This window comes from Tursiops truncatus, chromosome 5 (assembly GCF_011762595.2).
Source record: "Tursiops truncatus isolate mTurTru1 chromosome 5, mTurTru1.mat.Y, whole genome shotgun sequence".
In the NCBI taxonomy this organism is placed as follows: domain Eukaryota; kingdom Metazoa; phylum Chordata; class Mammalia; order Artiodactyla; family Delphinidae; genus Tursiops; species Tursiops truncatus.
Genome location: NC_047038.1, coordinates 43,271,175 through 43,298,227, shown reverse-complemented (window position 1 = coordinate 43,298,227; position 27,053 = coordinate 43,271,175). Strand labels below are relative to the sequence as shown.

Genomic DNA, 27,053 nt, shown 5'->3' with positions numbered 1-27,053 from the left:
CAAGATCCCGAAGATGCAGAGATGAACAAAGCCTAATCCCCTGGAGCTTATATTCTACAGGTGGGAGAGAGGCAGTAAACAAGGAGGTATTTGGAAATAATAAATAACCGTGATGAAGAAGAACACGGTAATAGTTAGAGACCACGGGAACCACAGAAGACTGGATGGTCTGGGAAGGTCCTGTCTTAGAATGTGACTGAATCCTGAATGATAAGCCCTTCTGTTTTCTTTTTTTATGTGCTTCTCTTTATTTATCATATCGTATTCATGGAGATCAGAACTTGAAAATGTCTTTAGGAAGCAAATCTGCTTATTATATTCTTATATGATAAACCTCAAACAAATTACAGCTATTGTTATTTACTGCTTTAGGTGTGAGTAGAGTGGGTCAAATGATATATTTGTCCTAAAGGATTTAAGTTTGAATCCTGAATTTGAGTTCAGAGAGTTTTAAAACCAGAGGAACTGTGATTTTGATGTATCCTCTCCCTTTTATTTTTGCTACTAAAACTTTTCTTGTTACAAACAGAGTTTACTAGACAAAGTCTAATTCAGGTAACACAAAACTTGAGCACTCATTGTGTGTCAGAGAATAAGGAAATGTAAGTGAAGAAGTAAATAAAGATCCTGCTGTCTTTTGGAGCCTAGCTTCTAGTAGGATTTAAAAAGTGAGATTTCCAGTATTTGAGTTCACCTCTGAATTTTAGTAACATATTCAAATGGAATATTGAGAAACACCTTAACAAAATTTTTCCCTTTAGGTAGCAGATCGTCTGTTTTCATCATTTGGACAAGATATATTAGATGCTCTCTATTGGACAGCAACAGAGCCCAAAGAAAGAAAAAGAGCCCACATCGGGGTGATTCCTCACTTTCTCATGGCCGTTCTCTATGTCTGTATCCTTTTAGACTTCTCGGAAATTCCAACCATCAATGCATATTTTACATTATTCTATTTGGTTAGCTGTTTCTCAGATTTAAAGATGTGTGTGTGTGTGTCCATATCCTGAAGACTAATGTGAACCCTCTGCTTTCTTTTGAGAAATTGCTTATAATGGTACAGTTGACCCTTGAACAACACAGGGGCTAATTCAAGTATAACTTACAATTAGCCCTGTGTATCCAAGGATTCAAGCAACCACGGACCATTTAATAGTGTAGTATTTACTATTGAAAAATATATGCGTATAAGTGGACTCATGCGTTTCAAACCCATGTTGTTCAAGGGTCAACTGTAATTGTAAATTAATTTAAAGAGTCTCATGTATACATGACCCTTTGAACTGCTAGAAAATAGTTCTGTTCTCCGTGTAACTGATTATAAGGAAGAATTTTAGAATAAAGGGATAGTATGTTTATACATATTTTAGATTTATATAGATCTATATAACTTTTTCGTACATATATTAGAATTTTTTTGAAGTTATCTTTAAACCTATGAATTCTTTGTTTTAACCTTCAACTTAAAATGTATACAATTCATCTAGAAATAAAATTTGAAGTTGGTTAGGGAGGAATTTTTGAGCTTTTATTTCTCCCTCCTTCATGTGCTGAAAGCTTTTCTTTTGGAGAGTGAGTGCTTCACTGTATAGCGCAGTGTGCACGTGTGTGTATGTATATTTACACACACATGCATACCTACACTTAAGGTCCATATGGGATCAGGACTCCTTCAAAGGAATGTGTCATGTGATTTTTTTTTTCTGTACTGTCTCTGAAAGAACAATGCTTGAAAGAATTGGATTAATATTTGGGAAGTTAAAGGACTGTGTAGGAAAAATTTCTGTGGAGAGTAAAAGCTTGTTCCAAGTATAATGAAGTAAAAAGTTGCTGTTCTAATTTAAATAAACTATTCCATAGGTAATATGAGTATAATTCTGCAGCTTGTGGATGTCTTCAAAAATGACATCTGAGGAAGAATCTTAATTATCAGACATTTCTTATTGTCTTATATTCCCCACCCCCTGTAGAACCAGAGAGGAAAATCAGTTCCAGACTAACTTTTACTTTGTGTTCTCTTCTATTTTAGAATGCAAATTATCTTAATTCACAATGTATATATCTAGGTCTCTTCTTCCAGTATTTACCATAGTTTATTCCATTTATTTAATAAACTTTTCTGAGATCCTATTTCCCAAGCAAATGCCAAAGATCCAGAAAGAACAAGACAACTGTTTTCCAGGACTCACAGTCTAAATGACTGGATTCATTTCTGCTTTTGTTTTGTTCCATATGAGTTGCATGCATCTTATCCCATCAAATTTATATCAACTATAGCTAATAGGGGGATTACAAAGATAATAAAATACTTACATAAGACTTGATTTAGAAAGCATAGTCATCTTTTTTCCCCATTATAAACTTGCAAGATTTTATAGCATTATCTATTAATATAAACTGAAAACAGACTTAAGTTTTTTCCTTGACATCACTTACTGCTAGTTTTGCATGCGATCCTTATAATGGTTCAGGCAACAACTCTCAACGTGGCTTTTAACTCACACAACAAGTCCCTGCTTACTATTATGATGTCTAATAATGTAAGTATGAGATTTTATTTTACATTTTTGAGGTTATATGGTACTTTAACAGCAGTATTCTGAATGGGAAAAAATTATTTTTTCTAAATGTTATTTATTCCCTAAGAAGTTTTATATGTAGCCTGTCCATTTTTAAAACTGTGTTAATGATGAAGATGATATTTGTGTTTACTATTTCAGTTTGTTGAAATTAAAGGAAGTGTTTTCAAGAAGTTTGAAAAGAACAATCTTTTTCAAATGTCAAATAGCGGTATGTACAATCAGATTCTACTTGCAGCTTTATGCAGTATTATTTTGTAACTCATTCTGAAACTCTAATGTCACGATTCCTATGGGCCACTGTTTTCTTTGACTTAAGCTGTGCTTGCTTTTATTCTCCCAACGTCTTTACTAAGTATTTTTTTTATTATTTTGGTTATTGTAATCTCAGGATGTTTAAGATAGTAAAAAATTACAGGTATTTGTATCTCACCTTACCATACTTTCAGAAGCTTCTCATTGATCCAGAAATTTCTTAGGAGCAGCTGATATTATTCCATTTTACAGATGCGAAAGTTGAAACAGAGAGTAATTTGACTTCCCTAAGGTCACTCACTTAGCTACTAAGAGAATTCTGGTGATAAACCTCAGATTGGCTCTTAGTTCTAGGCTTTTTCAGTTGTGCCTTACCACCTCCTTTCTAATTCTAAGATGTGTGGGGGCACAAAATTTATCCCCAGAAACCTTATCTTACATCGTTAGGATAATCATAGCAGCACAGTGTCTTGGTTCTCAAGGTGTGGCCCATGGAACCCTGGAGGGGAGTCCCAAGACCCTTCCAGGGAGTCTGCAAAGTCAAAATTGTTTTCATAAGAATATGAAGACATTACTTATCTCTTTCACCATGTTGCCATTTGCACTATGGTGGAAAACAGGGGTGAAAAAGCCAGTGAGAGATCACCACGCGCCCACTGGAATGGCTGGTCCTGTGGCTGCCAGTGTGTGTCAGTGACGCTGGGGAGTGCCCCGCACTGATGGTGGATGTGAATTGCTGCAGCTGCTCTGGGAAACCTTTTGGCGGTTTCTTACACAGTTACACATTGACCTACCCTATCACTCACCAGCGGGAACACAGTTTCACAAAAGGACTTGTACTTGTAAAGAATTGTAATGGCAGCTTTATTCATAGCCCAAAACTGGGAACAGCCAAATCCTCCCATTAAGAAGAGAGCAGATAAATAAATTTTGGTATATCTACACTGTGGGACACTATTCAGCAGTTAGAGAGAACTACGTATATTCAGCTACATGGATGAATCTCAAAAGCCTCATGCTGAGTGAAAAGAGGCCAGACACAAATAAGTACCTACTGTGTGATTTCATAGTTACGAGGTTTATGATCAGGTAAAATTAATTTATGATAGAAATAAAAGAGTGATTACTTACTGGCGGTGGGGTTGACTGGGAAGGGAGCAAGGAAACTTACTGTAGTGATGGAGCTGTTCATATTTTAGTGATGGGAATGGTGGCATAGCTTATGCATTCATCAAAACTCAATCAAATTGTACACTTAAAAGTAAAATTTCACTATACATAAATTTTGCTGTACGTATATTAGACAAGGAAAGTAATGGCATATGAATATATTAAAGCAAAGGAGTGTTTAGAATTATAGGAGATTTGATAGCTAGGCAAGGAACAGAAAGAACTAATGAAAAACTTTAGATAATTCTGTGGAGCAGTGATAGACCTTAGATCTCAGAGCTCTGAAGGGCAGTTGGCATGGTGTCGTTCTGTGCAGTAATATTCTTTCAAACGTGTGCTGCCAAGCTCTTTACGTTTGAAATGTAAGAGGAGGGGAGGGATAGGAGGGAAGGGGCATGCTCTTCTCAGCTTCAGGAGTTAACTCTAGAATATATTGCTTCAACTATAAGAATTTCACTTGTAGCAGAAATCATATTATTTGTATTTAAATTAATAACCTGGTTTGAGTAGGCATTCTTTGTAGAGTTTTAAACTAGACATGCAGATCTTTAAGTTATAAGGGTTTTCAGTCTTTATGTATCGTGAGGAGGAGATTGTGAACGATTTTCAACCTTATCGCCAGTATGTTGATATAATTAATATCCCTTTTTCCTTTCTTTTATAAACAAGTCCCCCAAATTTTAATCTCTTAGCTTAGAAAGATAAGGAATTCAATATTTCAGCTCTAAGAAAACTCTGAAAACAGTAGCATATTAATAAAGCAATGCATGTGAGTCTATAAGGAATTCAGATGTATATTTTGGCTTAAAATGGTTAGTAATCAGCATGAAAAGTTTTGCTTTTTGTTAGAGGTAAAATAATTCACGTTACAACGCAGGGTGATCTGCGTTGTACCCACTTCTGTCTCCCTTCAAGTTTTATAAGAAATTAATTTTACCTAAGGTAGAATTTTAAAACCTGTTCCCAAGTAAGAAAAAGAAAAATCTGTCGGAGACAATTTCGCTGATGTTGCAGGCGGTGCTCAGATATTAAAGGAATAGGTAAGGAGTCACTAACGCCTGCCTTTCACGTGGTGACTGAGTTTATTGCCTCCTCCACGTGCATTAGCATCTATGAAATGAGAGCCAGTCCACAGGATGCTGCCGGTCACACACCAGCTATTTCTTTCCCTGTGAATTTCCCTGGGAAACTGAGCTGCCATGTACATGGGATCAAATTTAGAACCTCATGCTAGTTTAATGTTGAAAACTTGGTTTGGAAATTTTAGAGTGACTTTATCCCTTTCAGTTTCTTGCCTGACTGTACCTTGTCTTTAGGGGAATTACCTGAGGACAACGAAATAGAGTTTAGTTAATAAAACCCAACTTTTAACATTTTGTCCTTTCTTCCACATCATGTCATTGTATGCCCCAGCTGAGTATGGAACCTAGACCTTTCTGACCTGGGTTCTTAAAATGAAATGTTTTACATAGCTGTTAACCCACTGACAATGTGAACTGTACGTTCAGAAAGATCCTGCAGGAGTTACATTGGTCTGAAGTAAGGTTCCAGCTCAGGGTGATTCTGTTTAACTCTCTTAACATAAGCCTGAGTACCTGCATTAATTTGAATGACTGTTGGAAATAAAAGAGTCACTCATTGCACATTTAAATTGTGACTGTAAATATGTTAAATATCCCTGTTAGTGGTGACTTAGAAGAGGAAAAAGGAGCTTAATAATTTGAATATCAGAAATATTCTTAAAGCATTAATCACCCGTGTTTTTAAGCTCATTAATAAAGATTAAGAGAAAACATTCCCATTTTGGTAGGAGTTTCACTTTTTGATTAATGCGAGTTCAATCTAAGTCAAAACTGTGTTCTGAAGATGAGATATGATGTAAATACGTTGTGGATTGCATTATTAATATTGTAAATAGATAAATCATTCAATCAGCAACATATTTACATCTTATCATTATCAGAATCTATTATTCTAAAAAATGTTACTTCTTTATGTCAGATTTTATTTTATTGCAGAGGAACTGTGTCAGAATTTCGGTATACTTTAGTGATGCTCAAATTTTAAAAGTCAAATCTCTGTAAATTATTTAAATGTACAAAAAACAAAGTTGTGAAAGTACAAGAATGAAACATAGTGGGATTTTTTAATAGCCACATAGCAGCCTCATTTTCATAGTTAGATTGATAAATGAGTGCTTTTTTTATTGTTTTTAATCTTCAAACTTACTACCTTTCACGTCCCTCATAGTGTAAAATTGCATTTATCTACCAGAATTCATCAATTTTTATTAATCTCTACAGTATTTTGAAATAGTCTGCTTTTCTAAAATCTATTTGACCTTAAATATCCCCCTAATAAAATGGAGTTTTGGGCTTCCCTGGTGGCGCAGTGGTTGAGAGCCCGCCTGCCGATGCAGGGGACACGGGTTCGTGCCCCGGTCTGGGAGAATCCCACATGCTGTGGAGCGGCTGGGCCCGTGAGCCATGGCCGCTGAGCCTGCGCATCCGGAGCCTGTGCTCCGCAATGGGAGAGGCCACAACAGTGAGAGGCCCGCATAACGCAAAAAAAAAAAAAAAATGGAGTTTTTCCCCTTTTATCAGTATTCTTACAATTGAAATGATTATAGGTTTCCTCTGTGCCGGCAGCTATCATGTGTCCAAGAATCAGATATGATTAATTTAAGCACTGCTCTTGTTTTTGTTTTATTATGTAAGACTTCATAAAAATTATGTTGGATTATCTCAAATACTATTTTAAATTTCACAAGGCAGTTTCTTTCCAAGTAATTCTGCAGTGAACCAAGTCAGTATCATGGAAAGTGGAAAGGTCAGAAATAAGTACACTTCTTTGCTAAATTTGTTAATGGAAATTAGAAATCCAAAGGGCTTAGCACACTTATAGATGCAGCTCTGTGAATAACTGTACAGAATTCCAACTGAAAGTACATGAACAAATTTAATTAGTCCCATAAATTAAGTCCCACAGTTAACTATACATAAGTAGCAGAGAATACATTTTATTTAGATTATGATGGAAATTATTCTAGGACAGGCTTTTCTCAACTTCTTTTTTTTTTTTTTTTTTTGCGGTTCATGGGCCTCTCACTCTTGTGGCCTCTCCCGTTGCGGAGCACAGGCTCCGGACGCGCAGGCTCAGCGGCCATGGCTCACGGGCCCAGCCGCTTCGCAGCATGTGGGATCTTCCCGGACTGGGGCACGAACCCGTGTCCCCTGCATCGGCAGGCGGACTCTCAACCACTGTGCCACCAGGGAAGCCCTTCTCAGCTTCTTTTAACCTATACTCCCGTTTGAAATCACAGAATAAGTTGAAAATGTGATCTAGAGCTAGTCACAACATGTGTGCTTTACACTCCAGAGTGTGCTTCCTTGCAATTCTGCAGTGCCCTTCGAGGGGGCACGCCTGTGCTCTTCACCTGGAGACTCACTGTGCTGTGAGCTTATACCCCAAAACATGGCATTTCATAAGAAATAACGCTATGGATTCATAATAGAACAGCAAATTGTGACCCCTAGCCTTTGAAGAAGTAAAGGTACAGCTCAGACTCCTCACAAATAGGGGCTAGGAGCCAAGCTACCCTAGAAAAGAGGTACTGCTACTAACTAGAGAGAGTTCAGGAATTTAGGGAAGAACACACATGGAAAACACCAGCTCACTTACAGAGGCCAAGGTTTAGCTGTAGAACAAAAGTCCAAATCATTTGCTGTAGATTGACAGGGTAAGGTGGAAATCAGAAAGGAAGAACAAAGCTGTCCCAGGAAGGACTTCAGACTGAAACTGAAATGCAGAGGGCTATAGGGGGTCCCACAGTTGAATTCCTGAGATATTAGATTTATTAGGGAAATGACAGATGTGTACAGGCTTTTGAGATGGGCACTACATGCATGATGGCTTCTAGCCACAGCCCTACCATTGCATAGACCCAACATGTGGATGTACCAGACTTACCACAGACAGATTTATTTCATTCCATTTTTTGGTTACATAGTATCTTAGACTCTGATGAGAAGATAACAGCTTCAAAAGTGAAATGTGTAAACTAGCCTTTAGCAGGAATTTACTTATTTGCTTTTATTAAATTCATTCAGACTAAGCTCAGAATACTTAGTAACTTACGGTAAATATCATGAAACCTAATTTTTTGCTCGTTTTATTCCCCTAAGTTCCACATATATCCTTAGTAATGCTATTGTAATACTAGCACTTTCTTAGCTGAAGGAGTCGTCAGGTCGGTACTTGTATGCTTACTGTTTACCAGATCGGAAATAGTCTGGGAAGCAGGGGTTTTATGTTACCCAAAGTCTTACATTTTACACTCTTCTATTATTTCTTCTTCTATAAAATGAAAACAGTTTTCTTACGTTCCCAAAGACCACTGGAGCGGTCTGACTCAATATGAGCAGATTGATGGCTTGAATATTTTTTGAAGTCTGTAGAAAACCGGAATTTCCATACTAGAATTATGTTGGTGAAAGAAGTAGATGGCCTACCAACGTAGCACCACCCTATATATAATTTTACAGACACTTTATATATATTTTATAATATATTAATTTTACACACATTTACATATATAATTTCATCATGCTCTGACTAAAAGAAAGTTATTTTAGATACATACTATATAATTGTTATTTATATACAATTTGTTATATATCTACTATTTGTTAAATTTTCTTTCAGATATTAAAGAACGATTTACAAATTATGTGCTTTTGCTAATAGTGTGTCTAAGAAACATGGAACAATTTTCTTGGAATCCAGGTAAGTAACTCTTAACAAATATGGTGCCTTCCAATTTTACTCTTGAACCAAAAATCATTCTCTTCCATGGAATAAAATGAATATTGCAGAAAACTCAAAATTTTTAGCTGTTCAACTCTTTGGGTGTTGGAAATAACCGTTCCAGTAGGACAGATTGAGTGTGCTTTCTGTGGTATGGTGGGAGCCAGACCACGTGCCGTGGTGTTTGGCCCGTCATTTCCTGTGAGCCACACAGCATCTCTATAGAGCTGTGTACCCAGTGGGTGAGTGGACCCTGTCGAGCACTGCAGCTTCCAAGCCTCTTTGCTGATTTTTCTAACTGTAGTGTGCTGTGGTTATCTAAATACAGTCAGATCTTTTTCATTTTACGGGTTCACCAGAAGAACTTTTACTCTTTCCTAAAATTTATCTTTTACTCATTCACTGCCTATGAATTAGCATTTTGAATAAAGATAAATTAAAGAAATATAATGTAAAGCAGTAAACTTTGTTCCTTACACTCTCTGAATCAAGGCTGGCAAGGAAGTTGTTGAGATTCCATGAATTTTCATCAGTCATCCAGCTAGCAGACATTCACTAAGTATATGTTATGTGCTGGGCACTGGCACAGGTAAGAAGGACTAAGATGTGCGTAGGAATCACAAGCTAATAGAGGAAATAGATAGGTAATTATAACACAGTCTGGTGGTGCTGAAGTCAGGTTGGTGGGAAATGATCAGGTATCTCAAGTAATTTAGAATTTTTTACGTCCGACATTTCTGTATAACCTTGGTCTTAAGCATCGAGGTCATGTTTTGCAGTTTAGTACCCCCAATGCCGTGCATGTTATAGGTATTTAATAACTTCTTGTTAGTTTTCAGGTGTGTGTGAAACATCAGAAACAGATGTAAAATGAGATATGTGATCTTGGAAATATATTTCCAGAAGTTATTTTCGTGTAGAAAGCATACAATCAAATGGTATATCTTAACAGTGGCTTGACGTCTCATCTGAATAGATCCAAAGGCTACTTGACCTGTGGTAGCAAAGCCCCTCCTACACACACACACACACACACACACACACACACACACACACACACACACACACACACACACACACTCTCTCTCTCTCTCTCTCTCTCTCTCTCTCTCTCTCTCTCTCTCTCTCTGCATAGCTGGATTCTTGCTTTATAACTAAGTCAGCTAACAGGATGTCCATGACAGGCAGTAACGGGCGAGTGTGGCTGGTCCCAGCAGAGCCCGCGTGGGATCAGCAGTCCCTAAACATTGTTGCGCCCCAGGATAGTAATCCCTAAACCTGCTGACAACTGGATGTTTAAAGTCGTGTTCTCATTTGTACTTGATTTTCAACAAGTTGTCTTAGTTTTCTTTGCGAGTATGATAAGAGGAACACTTCTTTGTTGGTAAATTCATCATTCTTTTACTCTTTGTTTTTGTTTTTTTTAGGTTTAAAAAAAATTTTTTTTAAACCAAATACCACTTACGGAACCTTACCCTAAATTCCCAAGATGATGAATAACATAGAAATAGTACAAGCTTTCCTGTATGCCTGGCCCATTGCTATGCACTTTACATCATTGTCTCATTTAATTCTCATAATGGTGAAGTGTGGATACTTTTATCTGGTAGATGAGGAAACTGGAACTTAGGTAATTGCCAGCATCATCTAGCCAGTCAGTGGCAGAGTTTATTGTTGAACGAGGTTCCCTGATTCCCCAAACCTCAACAGGATGTGAAACTCCCTAAGATTGCCTTGTCTTGTCAGCAGGCAGAGCCCCAGCTGTGCTCTTTCCACCCCACCTTCCAGCTGCCCAGGTGCTGGGTTGCTACAGGTCCCTGCCAACAATTCCGATCGTTTTCTTGCTCTGTCCCACTCATATCCTTCTTCAAGGTCTAAGGAGGTTATCTGTTGGCATTTTTTTGTCAGGTACTTGGTGCTGAATTGACATTCTAATAAATATGGTAAAGGTGAGCAAATCTGACAAATAACATCTGTATGACAGTGAAATAAATGATTGATCAGTAACTTTAAGTCTTAGTGATCAAGGAGGGGAAAAAATTTGTTCAGTTGACTTCAGCACATGTTCCTAGTAGTTATTCACTGTCACATTAAGGCAGCCAGAGAGTTTTACAAGGAGCCTGCTTAGTTAGCCGTCCCACCAGTCCTCCCGTGCTGGTCCGGAAGGAAGCCAGGGGCTCTGCTCACCACTGTGCCCCCTTCAGTAGGGGTTGGCACAGAGGAAGCACAGAATAAATAATTGTTGAATGCCTTATCCTTTATCTGGATAAAATAGGGCTCTTCTGATAATTAATTGAATGCTGGTTCTCTCTCTATTATCACTTATTGAAAACGTTATAGTTTTGTCCTGTGGAGATTGCAGGTTTCTGTGGTAGCCTGTGATAGGATATTACGGATTTTCTTCATATTAAAAGATTTAATTGTCTCTCTTCTCCCCTACTTTATAGATCATCTCTGGGTGTTGTTTCCAGATGTCTGTATGGTGGTTACATCAGAAATCGCTGTGGATATTGTAAAACATGCCTTTATCACAAAGTTCAATGACATTACTGCAGATGTATGTATTTTAATAAGCAATTCAGTGTTTGGTGTTGACTTCTGGTTAATATTATAAAGTTGTAGAAGAGCAAGTTTAAGTTTACTGCATTTATGAAGAAAAATAGAAAAGTACTACTACTTTAAAGTTAGAATTATAATTTTAAATTTCTAAAAATAATTGAACTACTGAAAGTACATTATTTCAATGTTAAACAGTTCTGGTTCCATACATTTGGGTAGAGGTATAGATTGACCAGTAGTTGAGATCAGGGTGTCAGTAACTCAAAACCATTATAAACTGCTAATAACCATCATAATCTGTCTACTTAAACTGTTTAAAAATCACATTGTTTCTATTTAAAACATTAGATATCAAAACTTCTCTCTCTGCCTAGATTGTTTAATATTTTATATTTAAAAATTGATTCTTTTTCTGTGATTATGAATAGGTTTCTGATAAGTCCTAGAAGACAAGAGCCTTATGTTATATTTTTCTAGTGAAAGCATTTGCTGGAACTTTGAGAGATTTGTTTTATATTATAACCAGGTATTCTATAGAATTTCCAGAAATAGAAATGGGGCTTTAGGCTTGTTGTAAACAAAACGTAGGCAAGTTTTCTAGTGCAGTCCTCATTCCTACCTCAGGCCCAAAATGAATAGTAATTTCACCAGTTATCTAGATTTGGTTTGGTTGTGCTTTGTCTTAACTCTGATGCTTATTATTTCAAAAGGCAAAGACTTAAAATGTAATGCAGTTGCAGCTGCTACAATGTGATGATTGGATTATGGGGTTTCTGAATGTTTTAATGTACTTGAATAAAATATAATTTTGCACTTTCTTGCATAAACGGTGATAAAGTAATTTTACCCTTTACTCTCTTGGCTTCCTCCAAACAAGAATCCCTCTTCATGGGATCATTTTCTCAGCAACATAAGTCAAAACTAATAGGCTTGATTCTAATACTTCATGCAGTTTTTAGTGGAATACAAGTGCCTTCATAACTATGTTCTCTAACTCAGCTTTATATTATGTTTAGCATTCATTTTTCTAAGAAGGCATCATTATCATTAGATATACAGTAATAATAATTTTTAAAGTGTTCATTTAATTTAAATTTTCAGAATTATTTTCTGTGCCTTACACTACTTAAAATATAACCACTCCTCCCCAGATTCTAAACTCTCAGGATCATAATCGTTGAATATTTATCCCTCTTTAAGAGAAAACTTTACAAAGCCTGTGAACTTACCAGTTGGGGGAATTGAGGCTATGTTTTACCCTTATTGTAGGAAAAGGAATAAGAGAAAAAACTACCCAGATATTGCTTAGTTAGTAGCACCTTCTTTCTGGCTAGTTAGTGAACATCTTATCTACAAGGTAAATCTTTCCACGTTGTATATTTGCACTATATTACTTAATATTTCATTCTTACTTGTCTTTAGGTCTACAGTGAATATAGAGCCAGCCTTGCTTTTGACCTTGTTAGCAGTCGACAGAAAAATGTGAGTATTATATTGAAGACATAGTCTGAAGTTAACTGAACAATGGTTTAATTCAGCATGGGATATTAATTAAGGGAAAGCTAGGTAAACTTCCTACTTATCTCTGTTCTTGACACTAAATGTTTACAAAATAATAAAAATAATACTAATATGTAACATTACATAGGGTATGGTTTCTGCAGTGTTGTAACAGTTATGCAACTTTGTATTTTAAACTTCTTATGAACACTTAGATTGCCACATCATTTTATTAAATTACATTATAGGTGCTAGGTTCTCGCTCACAGCCTCACCTGTTTATAACATTTGCTGGTGGTGAGTGAATTGTATTTTTAAAATGCTATTTAATCCCGTAAATCCTTTTCTCCTTTCTCTGTCTAGGCATATACTGATTACAGTGATTCCGTGGCACGGAGGATGGGGTTTATTCCTCTCCCACTAGCTGTTTTAGTAAGTCCATACTTCTTTTCCCTTTTTTATGACGAGATGACTGTCATTATAGAATATTAATAAATGGATTATCAATAAGTTTGTTTTAAAAGGACTTGATATAAAAATTAAAGGTACATGACTTAGAAGGAAATTTTGTTTTATAGTATCTTCCTTTTGGATTTTGAGCCATCCAATAGGTAAATGATATTAAGGCTCTATTTTATGTAATGGCTTTCCTGACAAGGAGAATATTCATTTTTGCTTACTCATTTGGCAACGATTTTTCTTTTAGAGTGGAAATACCTAGTGGTTGGCATTGATGTGGCCACTGTAACACATATTGGTGGAAGTATAAGTTGATCCAGCGTTTCTAAAGGGCACTGTGACGGTATTATGCTTTGATGAAGTAATTCCAGTTCTAGGAATTTATCCTAAGAAAATAGTTATAAAAGGCACATGATGATTTATAGGCAAGGTTATGCATTGCAGTGGCATTTATAGTAGTAAAAATTTGGCAACAGATGAAATAGATAAATATGGTATGCACAAATGAAGAAATACTCTGTGTTCGTTATAAGCACTACTTCTTAAATTTTTTCCAAAGTTTTTACAAGGATATTTTCTACTGTTATACACAGGAAATATCATATATATTTTTTAAATAATAGTACTGAAATTTACTAGATCAACCAAAAAAATTAGTCATCAACTTCTGATATCTTAATGAATTGCTCAGAACAGCCTTGCATATAGTTACTATAATATTTAATTAAGGCTGTAATAATGTTAATTAAGAAGATTTGCTGGCTGCACTTATATATGATTATATTCTTTTTTGGAGGGGTTTTGGGGGGTTTTTTGTTGTTTTTTTTTAATTTTTGGCTGTGTTGGGTCTTTGTTGTTGCACACGGGCTTCCTCTAGTTGCAGCAAGTGGGAGCTCTACTCTTAGTTGGGGTGCATGGGCTTCTCACTGTGGTGGCTTCTCTTGTTGCAGAGCATGGGCTCTAGGTGTGTGGGCTTTGGTAGTTGTGGCACACGGGCTTCAGTAGCTGTGGCTCGTGGGCTCTAGAGCGCAGGCTCAGTAGTTGTGGCGCACAGGCTTAGATGCTCTGCGGCATGTGGGATCTTCCCAGACCAGGGCTCGAACCTGTGTCTCCTGCACTGACAGGCGGATTCTTAACCACTGCGCCACCAGGGAAGTCCCTATATTCCTTTTTGGCTACCTATTCTCATATCAAAACAAATGCCATCTTTTTGTCAAAGGACATCTGAAGTTCTCTTATAATGCAGAGTCCCATAGAAATTAACTAAGAGAGGTATAAAGAAGTTGTAGATTATGCTAACTGTAGTTTTGACCAGCTTGCGTAACTTTTTTTTAGAGGATGGATGATTAATAGATTTAATGTTATTTAAACTTCAGCAGGACTCTTCTAATAACCACATCCTAAATGTTTTCAGTTGTATTAGGAGCTTGTTTTTATTATGTACTAACTAATTCGACTTTCTTTTGCTTGGGAAAAGGAGCTCCTAGAATTTTGGAAAAACAGAAAATTTTTCAAGAGTAAAGTTATTTGTTAAAGGTGTAAGAGATTGATGAAATAGAATTTAAAATTTTTCTACATTTGTTTTCTACAACTGGAAAAAGGATACAACGGTGTGAGAATAAACCTAGGTTGCCTGACTTTTTTTTTTAAAGGATTGGTTAAGTGGTTGGATTTAAGTGTGTCCCTGCTTTGCCAAATAATACTTATTTATCTAGTAACTTATTTGCCAGAAAACTCGATTCATAATTAGTATGAATTTTTTAAATTAGATTTTTTAGATTTTTCTTCAGTCTTTGTTTTACTCTTTAAATAAGTTTTTATGGTTGTTATACGAAAAGATTTAAGTTTAATTAATAATTGATTAGCAGAACACTTCTGGGAAACCTCCTGTAGTTTCAAAGGGGATTACGTAGTTATGTGAGGATCCAGCAGGTTTTCTTTTGCAGCGCTTTTCTCACAGAGCGCCAGAATGACACCCTAGCTTTGGCAGAAATCTTGGGGCCCTGAAGAATAAGCTGAGGCCTCAGTAACTAAGATAATTCTTTAATTAAGGCCAAGAGTGGCAGTGTTTCCTTGTAAATGTTACCGTTGGTCCTAGAATGAATTCATATCCAAGAAAAGTAAAATAAATCATATGTTAAAGTCTCAAGGAAATTGGACTTGGGACACATGTATCTTAAAGTCACCTAATAATATACTGGGTAAAAATGAAGTCGTTTAAGCCTTGAATGTGATCGTTGGTTTGCCTTTCATATTAATGAATAAAATTCTAGAACCATGTTACTTTCCATCACAAATGTTTGTACGACAGGTCATTTCCCCGTTAGAGACTGTGACAGAGATGACGACTTCCATATCTTTCCTCATCGTGAAATTTTATTGAATATATGGCAGTCCATTCTGTCTATCTCCTCCCAATTGCTCTTTTATTAAAAGCTTTTTTTTTTTTTTTTTTTTGTGGTACGTGGGGCTCTCACTGCCGCGACCCCTCCTGTTGCGGAGCACAGGCTCCGGGCGCGCAGGCCCACGGGCCCAGCCGCTCCGAGGCATGTGGGATCCTCCCGGACCGGGGCACAAACCCATGTCCCCTGCATCGGCAGGTGGACTCCCAACCACTGCGCCACCAGGGAAGCCCTATTAAAAGCATTTTTTAAATGTCATTTAAAATGTATCTTATGATATTTATTTAGAGACCCTTCCATTTGATGATAACATTACTAGATAAGGTCAGTTATTTTCCCTGATTTTCTATTTTCACATAGCAGTCCCCCTATACCCTAATATGTGGGCTCATTATTAAGCTGAACTTATAACGTGTAAACATTTTCCAGCAACAGATCCCACCAGATTTATTCAGCAAACTTCCAAGGATAGTGCTGTTACTCCTATGTTTCTGTGAGATAAGTAAGAAAATAGGTGTTTAATCATAACTATCCAAAGGAGGCAGAACGTTTCTGGCCTTTAAGTAATTAATTTTGTAATAGTATTTAGTTTCTTTAAACAGTACAAACCCCCTAAGGTTCCCTTTTCTCTCTTCCCCTGCAAGTCATTGGGGGTTCTTAGAGAGTCAAAGAAAAAAGGGCAGAAACAGCAGGAGCGAGGGAAATGCCCACTAAGTGCTTCTAGTTCTGGTAGGGACACATGCAGCAAGATGAATTCATTTGTATCTTCCAGAATAATTTTTATGTTAAAAGTCAGCTGATTTGCATCTATGTATTAACATACAGGTAAACATGTCATTCATGAGCTAGGTATAGTGTCTGACGTTAGAGTCAGCAGTTGAACATGGCATTAGCCGCAGCCATCCTGGAGTTGTCTAAAGAATCCAAATCGACCACAGAAGCTTTCACAGGCAGCCAGATTCTGATATGAATCAACAAAACTAGAGCTGCTTTCTTCAGTTTAGACAAAGGCCACAGGTATGTGCCCAAAGTGTTAAAATCCACATGGAGAAATCTTTATTTAAATATTAACTAATAACTCTGTATGTTCTGTTTATGTGTTTTGTTGTTTTGGTTTGTTTCTGGCTAGCTCATCAGAGTTGTAACAAGCTCAATTAAAGTGCAAGGAATCCTGTCTTATGCCTGTGTCATACTCTTCTATTTCGGGTAAGATTAACCATTCTTGAATATGTTTTTGGTTATACAGTAAAGTATAAATGCAAGATGTGATGGAAGTTAATAGCAGCTAAATCATAACAATATGCCCATCCCAGCTGTCTTGGGGGTCTCCCTTGACAGCATGTATCTCCAAATGTATTTGTGACTCAGTTAAATTCTAGTTAAATTAAATATGCTGTTTGGTAGTAGTATTAATAGCACTTTAGATTTAATTTTAATCTTTTAGTGAAATCATTTAAAGCCCTTTCTGCCTAGGACTTAAGTTTCACCCATGTTTTATGATAAAATCTGCCATTGTAATCAGATACTGTTCTATGTTTTAAAAAAATCTTTGTTTCTACTGTGTTTGCCATACTGATCATTTAGCATGCTCTAGGCCTATGTCATATAAACCCAAAGGAGATGCAGAAATGTATCATTTCTCTGCCTGTGACTGGTTAAACTTTTATCTGCAGATTTGTTGGTCTCATGTGGCTTATATCTTGTTGGGAAAGACAAAGGGTAACAAATTAACAACTAAAATACTTTAAGATAGTAATAAGCGGTATGAAGAAAATAATATAAAAAGGCATTTTTTGCCACTGCTAGTTTTTTCACTACGTGAATTTATGATAAAGTAGCCCCACCTAGGTTTAGGTTTACTTTAGAAGAAAGGGACCCCATCCCTGGTCCCTGTGCTCACGTGCAGTGGCGCATCAGGAGCCGTGCTCTGGGCGGCAGTCAGAACTGAGTGTCTCGAGAGGAGAAAGTGAGGAGAGGATAAGCGTAGCGGTAGTGACCTCAGCCAGAGATTCACCCAGAATCTGCCCCTGGGACGAGGTCCGCTTTCCAGAGACATCTGGGTATTTCCAGTTCCACGTTTTGAGTGTGTTTTCTACACTGCTGTCTGCCTGCTAACTGACTCAGCAGGTGCTCCAGAGGTGTCCAACGCAGGAGCCCAGGAGCAGTCAGTTTTCACCGTCTCCACCAAGTATGTGAGTCACAAATAAACTTTCTGTGCCCTCAGTGCCGCGTTCAGGCTACGCGGCCAGTGTCAGTGATGCCCAAAGCAAGATGTGGTTCTGATCAGATTGCATACCATTTACTGTTTGAATGAACATAGAAATGCTTTACTGTATTAAGGTAACTTTCGTCAGCTACTGCCATTGAAAAACGTGAGATCCTCCTTCCCTGGCACAGATGCTCACACTGCCCTGCGAAGTTCTTAGTATCATTCCTTGTTTATCTCCACCCTGCCAGGCAGAGAGCATGGGCGAGGATGGCCGGCGGTCCGGCAGACCCCGGGAAGGGCCTGGGCTTCAGCTCTGAGGGAGGCGAACCACTGGAGTCTTGTGAGCACAAGAGAGCTAGACCCATCTGGCTTTTTGCAAGGGCTGCTCTGGCTGTTGTGCAGAGAATGGACTGGAGTGTAGCAAGGAGAGAAGCACAAGTCAGGCGAGGTCAGGAAGCTGTTCCAGTCGTTCCCCGGAACAGTGACCACAGCTGGAATTGAATGGTGGCAGTGAGTGCTAAAAATCTGTCAACTAGGGATACATTGAAGGTGGAGATGTGCAGGACTTGCTGATGCATTGTGAATGTGAGGCGAGAGGGAACACGAAGCACCAAGTGTGATCACAGAGTGTGGGGCTCAGGCAGTTAGGGTGATGGGCTGGCCGTCCACTGTGATGGGGAAGCCGGTGAAGACAGACACATGGGACTGGTTCGCCTTGGTTTTTTTGGAGGGTTGGGTCTGGAATCGAGAGTCCTGTTTGGGTTTTGTAATCTTGAGATCCTCCTAGACATCCCCTAGTGGTGTCAAGGAAGCAGTGGAAGGGCTGAGTAAGGAGGGCGGGGGAAGTTGGGGCCGGCGGTAAAACTGGAAGAGTGGCGCATGCACGCGGAAGGTCCTTGCAGCCTTGGGTCCACGTGAGGCCCTCGGTGCTCCGGAGTAGGGAGTGGGGAGGCCAGGGAGAGTGAAGGAAGCCTGTTTGCTTCTTGTTTGACCTCCTTCCACGCCCCTCTTCGGACTTCCCCTCGCTGATGCGTAGTTCCGTGTCACTACCAGGATTTCGTATCAGGCCTAAGAAATCGCCACCCCCGTCTTCACTCACTGTAGAACTGACCGTGAGGTCCTTGGTGTTGTGCCATTTAAGGGCCCCTATTTGTGTGACGATACCAGTGTGAAGAGTTTTTTTCAGAATTTTTGCCAGATTTGTTTCAGTTGCCTAAAAACGTTATATACCTTTTGGCCCAGAAATCCCACTTCTGTAATTATGTATTTTGGAATTTATCTTAAGGAAACACAGATTTAACGTAAGTTTTCCTAGCCAGAAACTTTTTAATAGAAGCAAAATATTAGAAATAGCCTAAGTAACCAGAAATTAAGGGCTTTGAGGGGCTTTGTTATATGATAACCAATATAGTGAAGCGTTGTGAGACCATTAAGATAATGTCATTAAGGAACACCAGCGGTTCTGGAGAATATTCATGATGTATTGTCATGTCAACAGCAACGATGGGAATAAAATAACCAATTTTGTTGGCGTTTCTGTGTGCTCAGCTCTGTTCTGAGCACCTTACTTAAATCACCTCTATGGATTAACCTGTTAGGAAACTCACTCAGATCCACACAGGTCCTGAGCAGTGGAGTCAGGATTTGAACTCAAACACTTGGCCCCTGGAGTCTCTGCACTCGCTCTGAACTCCAATCCCCTACTGCCTTCTGAAGAGACCCCGTTTCTGGACAGTGAGAAGTATGAATAGACGTACATTCAGAGCAAAAATGACTGAAGGATAATATACCAGATGTCACAGTGATTTGCACTGGAGTGTGGCATTATAAGTTTTTGTTGTTTTTCATCTGCATTTGCTAAATGTATTTGTTTTGTAATAAAAGAATAAATGTCAATTTAGAACCAGGTGAGACTTCTAAGTATAATTTCTTCTTATAAAGAGAACTAAGGAGTTTTTCAAAAATGTTCCCCCATGGTAAAGAAACCTCCAGAAACTTGGGTTTTGCATAAGGAACTGGGCCCTGCGGCGCCTGAGTCATCCTCTCTCCCCCTCCCCTCTACCTGCCCAGCGACTGAGACGGACTCCAACAGTAGTTGGTCATTTCTTTCCGGTTTTAGGTTGATTTCTCTGAAAGTACTGAACAGCATTGTCCTGTTGGGAAAATCATGCCAGTACGTGAAGGAAGCCAAAATGGAAGAAAAGTTGTTTAACCCTCCCCCGACCAGCGCTCCCAGCAAACCATCCAGTAAATCACAAAATAAATGTAAACCCTCTCAAGGTAGGTTTGGTTCTTTTTATCACTTCTATGAATCATTCTATAATGAATTAATTGTCTGAACTCCACTTAATAAAAAAATCACTGTTCAGTCGATGTTTAGCAGTGCTTTCAAGATTGGATTTCGCTTTGCTTAGCTGTTGATTTTTAATGTGTGTGCTGTGGATCTCATCACAGGTGCCCCTAACGCAGTGCTCTGAGCTTTTTCACTCCTTCGTTGGTTGTTCGGTAGATGATTATTGGGCACCTGTTACCTGACAGGCCCAGGGATACAGCAGTGGGGCAGGCAGAGCTGGATCATCGGGGAGAGAGAGGGAATGGATGTGCACTATGGCAGGTGGCTGTAAGTGCTGTGGAGAAAACTAAAGCAGACTCAGGAGAGGGACTGTGGTGGGAGTTGGGGGCACTCCCCAGCTGTGAGGAGCCGGCATCCAGGCAGAGACCGAGCCTTCCAGGGAGGAGCCTCCCAGGCACAGGCCATGCGTCCAGAGGCCCCAGGCAGGAACATGCTTGGCGTGTCAAGGGACAGCCTCTCCCCCGGGATCGGGAGGGACTGGAAGGGGGTCCAAGAGGCTGCCCAGGGCTCCGGGTCACCCAGGGCCCTGTGGGCTCTCGTGAGGATCTCAGCTGTTCCTGTGTAAAGGGGTTGTTGCAGGGCTTGGAGCGGAGGAGTGACACGATCCAGCAGACATTTTAAAAGGACTGTTTTCAGTCTTTGTGGAAATTAACCTCAAGAAGGGTGAGCCCAGAGCTTCCCTGGTGGCGCAGTGGTTAAGAATCCACCTGCCAATGCAGGGGACACGGGTTCGAGCCCTGGTCTGGGAAGATCCCACATGCTGTGGAGCAACTAAGCCCGTGTGCCACAACTACTGAGCCTGCACTCTAGAGCTTGCGAGCCACAGCTACTGAAGTCCACGTGCCTAGAGCCCGTGCTCCACAACAAGAGAGGCCACCGCAGTGAGAAGCCCATGCACCGCAAGGAAGAGTAGCTCCCGCTCACCACAACTAGAGAAAGCCTGTGTGCGGCAACAAAGACCAAACGCAGCCAAAAATAAAATAAATAAAATTAATTTATTTTAAAAAAAAGAAAAGAAGGGTGAGCCCAGAGGTGGAGGCCAGTGGGGAGCTGCCTGGTTCAGTGCATGGGTCAGCATGTGAGCGGGCAGGCTGACCAGATTCTGGGTGGGTTAGGAGGGGCCCAGGGCTTGCCAGTGAGGTTGTGCCGTGGGAGAGGAGTTGAGGATGATTCCAGGGCTTCTGGCCTGGAAGATTTGGAGGAAGAACTGGGGCAATGTGTGTGACAGGTAGCATATGAGATGCTGGAGATACAAAGGTAAATAAATCATGCTTTAGCGCCTCACAGACTGACAGGGGAGACAACAAAAGTGGATAATCCAACTTGGTGAGTGAGGTTATAGACAGGGCGTGGAGGGCACAGGAGAGGGGCCCTTCCTGGAGGTGGTGACGCCTGAACTAAATCCTGAAGGGCGAGAAGCAATAGGCCCAGGTGAAGCTGGGGGCACGTCAGGAAAGGGACCGGCGTGGGCCTGAAACAGAAGAGAACTAGTGGGTCAGTATTCCAGGCGTCAAGTTTGTTCTGGAAGGAATAAGAGATGAGACTAGAGCTGGGCCGGAGGCCAGTCTGAAGAGAGAGCCATGCTCGTCATGTATGCTTTATTTTAAAGTAGAACAGAAACTTGTGATTAACTTGAAAATAATTTTTAATTTTAAAGAACACATAAGTACTATTGGTGATATGGGATTGCATTCGTTTCAGCTACCTGGATAGTTCATAATGGGTCCATATGTGTTCTGTTAGGCTAGGCTCCTTCAGCACAGTAAGAAACTAATAACCATCAGTCTTGCTTTCAAGAAGCCTCCAGTTGAAGAGGGGATAAAACCTGTAGCGCGCACTGCAGTTCAAGTTCACTGGATCCAGAGCCCCGTAATAAGAAGTGCATTTTGCGCGAGTGCCTTTGTGTCTGGTCAGGATGTTTTGGAGGTCAGGAGACCACTGGCCAGAGACCATTCAGGAAGATATTGCAAGTCAGACAGCTCGGGCCCAATTTGCATGTGAACAGAGGGACTGGCTGTCAAGACAGCATGGAGTCTATCATGTTCCCAAAGAAGCAAAGGACAGCAGGAGGGAGGGACGACCCAGAGAGATGAATGTATTCATCGTCTCAGCCGGGGCAACGGTTTCAACAGGTGTATATATGTGTCAACACTCATCAGATTATCCATTTTAAATATGTACCATTTGTGGTATGTCATCCTTACCTTGATGAAGCTGCTCTTATAAGGACTGAATGTATGACTCGGGGATTGGTGGGTCCAGGCCCCCAGACCACTGCTCCTCAGGCCAGGCTCAGGATCGCCATGGCCCAAAATACACATTAGAGGTTTTGTCCATTGATTTGTTTTTACTTCTGATTTGGACTTCCTGGACATGAAATGCTGACCATGTCTAATGTGACTTCACATAAGAGGTGGAATGGATTAGAGTCTCCTTAGCCCTGATGTCCTGAGTTTAGGAAACAATGTTAATTTTTCAGCTCTGGCAACAATCTTCTTATTGGTTTTATAGGAGGAGGGTTGTTACATAGGAGTTCTGATCTTTCCAAAATCAGGTAACAGTGTTATTTGTGTGACATGATCCACATAATAGCTTTTATATAAACTTTTGGATGAGGAAACAGAACTAGTGTAGCCTCTGAGTTTCATTGTAAACTCTGGGGCGTATACAGCATGCTGTCTGGCTATTACTCGCTTTATCCAAAAGCGTGGATAATCAACATTTCTTTTCAGTACCACTATATTGGTAAGCTTGTGGTTATTATAAGTTGGGGGGAAACCCTTTTCTAATTAAATGAATCTGTTTTTCCACAGAAGAAAACCTGTCTGCTTCGGTCACCAGCCAGCCTCTTCATCAGAAGGAAAATGTCATACCACTACTTGTGACAAGCAATTCTGATCAGTTCCTGACAACTCCAGATGGTGACGAGAAGGACATAACGCAAGAAAACTCTGAATTAAAACACAGATCCTCAAAGAAAGATTTGTTAGAGATAGACAGGTTCACAATTTGTGGAAACCGAATTGACTGATTTCTGTAGCTGCGTGTGCCAAAGATACAGAGTCCCGGGGCAGCAGATGCTGTGCTACCAGGATGGACAGATGCTGAAAATGGCACTTAAATATTTATTTAAGAACTTAAATTATTAATGGAAAGCAAATCTTAGTGTCCTTCTTCCAGTGATGTGCTCTGGCTGAAGGTCAGGTCACGTGAGTCCGCCAACAGTGACCTCCAGCCTTGACTCCTTGGAAAACTTGACGGATTAGGAAAAGTTCCTCCTGCTTGGCAAAGCAGCAGAATCTCTCTGGGCCCGACAGGAGCAACACGGACATCACTTTTGCTTTGTCAATCTGTGCTTCCAGAAGATCGGATTTTGATGTGAGTCCTCTTCAGTATAAGGATATACCTGGAAAACTGTGAAGCTCTTAGCACGATGCTCCCTTTCCAGCCTCACTCTGTTTCCACAGTTTTCAAACGTCACTTCATCTGCCAAACCATTAAAAATAATAATAATAATTAAACTTAAGTCAAGTGTTCTTACCACCAGGATAATCTTTGAAGATGTACCTGAATTAATCAGAATAAAAAGCTACCTTAAATAAGACATGATGAATAGTAGCACTTTATAGAGAAAAAATAAAAGACCCTAAGCCAGTTTATTTAAAAAATATTAATTAATGAAGGTTATGCATCACTGAGAAAATGTTTCATAATTTTTCAGTTTACTCTTTACAGCAAACGTGAGCTGTGTATTGTTTCATTGCAGTGGATAAAATAGGAATTCCCTTACAGAAAGCCACTTCCTGTGCTGAGAAAGCGGAGCAGTGTTAACTTTAACTGTAGTTAACTGGTTTCACTTTAAACTAATTAATTGCTTCCTAAACTGTTACAGTTAAAAGGATTTGGTGTTGAACAGGCTGAAGAACTGTCAGTATACAAAATTCAAAGGTGTCGACTTCAAGTGGGTTTTCCAAGCAACAGTTTTGAAGTCCATCTTCTAGCAGATGGGGCAGCATCTTGCTCCGGCTTCTGGAGTGCATGGGTGGGTCTGTCTGTGTGCCTGCGCCTGGGCGGGCCTGTGTTGTGTGGGGAGGTGTGGCTGTCACGTGCACCTGTGCCGGGCTGGGCAGGCTGTGTGGGGGAAGGGAAGTGGGGTGTTCGGGGCGTTCAGGTGGCTGCCTGGGTGTGGACAGGTGTTTGTGCGGGGATGTTGGGAACAGCGGCCAAAAGGTGCTTTTTGGTTTTGTTTGAGATCAGTATTCCATTTCTGCTTAATTACCGGTTTGTGGCCCACGTCACAGGACAGGTTATTTTCCACCACATTTTACCTTGAGGAACCTTTCTGCACTTTTATAAAAATTTTACAGGGTCTAATTTCAGAATGTCCAGGTGTTAACCGTTAACTGTTAACTTCCTTTGATGGTTTCATTTTAAAGTTTTCATTTTAAAGTTCAGCTCTTGTGCTGATATTTCCAGCACTTGACGTGCAGAAGGTAAATTGTAGCTGGTTTGTCTGTTTCCTGGGTGAAATGTGAAGAAGCAAGCTTTAATGCTTTGGCTTGTTCCTCTGAAAAAACAAAAGTGGATTTTAATGTTTTACCTTAAAGCTAAAGAAATCGAAATTAACATTTATGTAGGGTAAAAAAGAAAATTGTACAGAAATGCTTTTGTGAAACCAGGAATTATTTTAACTTAAAGATGAAAGACTTTAAATTGTTTTGTGTATGTTTCAGTGAAGGCCTGTTTTAGGATTATTATTCTTTTTTCCATCTTCTCTTCACCAACATAAAGAACAGTGTCTGTGAGGAATGGGAGCAGTTTGGGGATAACTTTGCCAAACATAGCCCTGATCAGAGCAAAAATATGATTTGGGTATATCTTTCAGTTCAGCTTGAATTACTCTGTTACTGTGCTGTCATTTTTGAAAGATCTTTTTTTGGCAGAATATATTGGGAGTTTGGAATAATGTTCATTTCCTCTGTTAAAATGGCATTCAGTACTAATTTTATAAGTGCATCTTGTGTGAAACTCAATAAATTCAATTTTATAATCTTTTTTAAAAAGGTCACTGAATTTATTTTAATAATATTTACTACTATATTCAGTGGAGTGAATTTCCCACTCTATAATAAGAATTTACTTCCAATTCACAAGTGACAAGACTGTCTAATTTGAATTATTCTTTTGGTTTTAATGGGAGAAAAATGTTTGATTTTTGTCTTTGGAGGAAAAAAATAGACTGCGTCTTGATCATAGACCATTTAATATCTCTCAGCAAATTAAGGTACTTCATTTTGCAGCTATTTGAATGTCACACCATGTGCTTTTCGTATCTGGGGGTCAAGTTTAAGACAGTACTTCGGTTAAAAAAAAATCTGAGGCACAACGTAAGTCAGACTCTTAGCTTTCTCTTTGGGATAGAAGTATAAACACCAAGAGTCATTCAGAGCTTGTCCAAATTTTCTTTGTACTTCTTGTACTTCGGCTAGCAGTTAGACTTTATACTCTTTATACATATACATGGAAGAAACTTGTTAGAACCTCAGAAATTTTCCTCCCATCCCTGGTAACTCAGCAGAGATGGATATAAAGTCACAAAATAATTTAAAATCACTACATTTTGGACTGTTTCAGTTCCATCTATTTATTCTCTCAACAAAGATTTATTAACACTTTCTATGTGTCAGGAACTGCTCTAGCTGCTGGAATCAGCAATGAACCAAAGTCCCTGCCCTCCTGGGGAGGACTGATAGTAAACAAGTCAGTGAAATAACAGCTGCTGTGGGCAAGTTGCCTAATAACCAAATGATCTCTCAGGTCTATTTCAGTTTTAAAATAAATATAGTTCTTTAACATCTTAATGTAAATCTGGTTTTTTTTCCTATTGGATTTGCTTAAAATAAAATAATCGTATAGCAGTTTCACAGTGCTTCCATAAAATAGAAAAAAATAAGAGGGACTTCCCTGGTGACACAGTGGTTAAGAATACGCCTGCCAATGCAGGGTGTGTGGGTTCAAGCCCTGGTCTGGGAAGATCCCACATGCCGCGGAGCAGCTAAGCCTGCGAGCCACAACTGCTGAGCCCGCATGCTGCAACTGCTGAAGCCCACGCGCCCAGAGCCCAGGCTCTGCAACAAGAGAAGCCACCGCAATGAGAAGCCTGCGCACCGCAACGAAGAGTAGCCACTGCTCACCACAACTAGAGAAGGCCCACGCACGGCAACAAAGACCCAACGCAGCCAAAAATAAATAAAAAAAAAAGAAAGAAAATGTTGTTTTTTACTAAATACTGCTAGTTGTCCACCAGCATCTTCTGTGGCAGAAGCATAGAGCTGTAGCTGGGCACCTAGCTGCCTCTCTGGGGACTACATTCCCAAGCCCCTCTTGCTGTTACATGTGGCCAAGTGACGAATTCTCACCAAGAGATGGAAACCAAGGGTATATACCATCACAGGCCCCCTACACCTCTCCGTTTCCCACCAGTTGGAACCCAGAGAAGGTGTGGCCCCTCCCCAGCCATGCAGGTAAATGCACGGGGCTCACTGGATGGCAGAGCCTCAGCGGGGAAGGAACCCAGGTCCCTGAATGCCTCTGCGGAGTGGAGTTGCCCATCAACCTGGGACACTCAGCTTAGACTATACATGAGAGAGATGTAAGTGGTTTTGGTTCTAAGCCACTGAACCTGGAGGGTCTGGATTACAGCCCACATTCATAACACTTGGAAATCTGAAAGGGCCTATTTAGAGATCTCTACATAAAAG

The 27,053-nt window shown here is 39.7% G+C and overlaps 1 protein-coding gene across 1 annotated transcript in view; it reads left to right on the top strand.

Moving 5' to 3' along the window:
* TAPT1 (transmembrane anterior posterior transformation 1) overlaps nucleotides 1-25,355 on the top strand; it is a 64,798-nt gene extending 39,443 nt beyond the window's left edge. Inside the window, exons 5-14 of the mRNA XM_019928448.2 lie at nucleotides 762-897; nucleotides 2,443-2,540; nucleotides 2,721-2,790; nucleotides 8,709-8,789; nucleotides 11,258-11,367; nucleotides 12,792-12,851; nucleotides 13,233-13,301; nucleotides 16,860-16,936; nucleotides 20,059-20,219; nucleotides 23,106-25,355. Coding sequence (XP_019784007.2) covers nucleotides 762-897; nucleotides 2,443-2,540; nucleotides 2,721-2,790; nucleotides 8,709-8,789; nucleotides 11,258-11,367; nucleotides 12,792-12,851; nucleotides 13,233-13,301; nucleotides 16,860-16,936; nucleotides 20,059-20,219; nucleotides 23,106-23,323 — 1,080 coding nt within the window. The 3' untranslated portion in view covers nucleotides 23,324-25,355. The remainder of the gene's footprint in view (nucleotides 1-761; nucleotides 898-2,442; nucleotides 2,541-2,720; nucleotides 2,791-8,708; nucleotides 8,790-11,257; nucleotides 11,368-12,791; nucleotides 12,852-13,232; nucleotides 13,302-16,859; nucleotides 16,937-20,058; nucleotides 20,220-23,105) is intronic.
* Nucleotides 25,356-27,053: the final 1,698 nt, after the last annotated feature.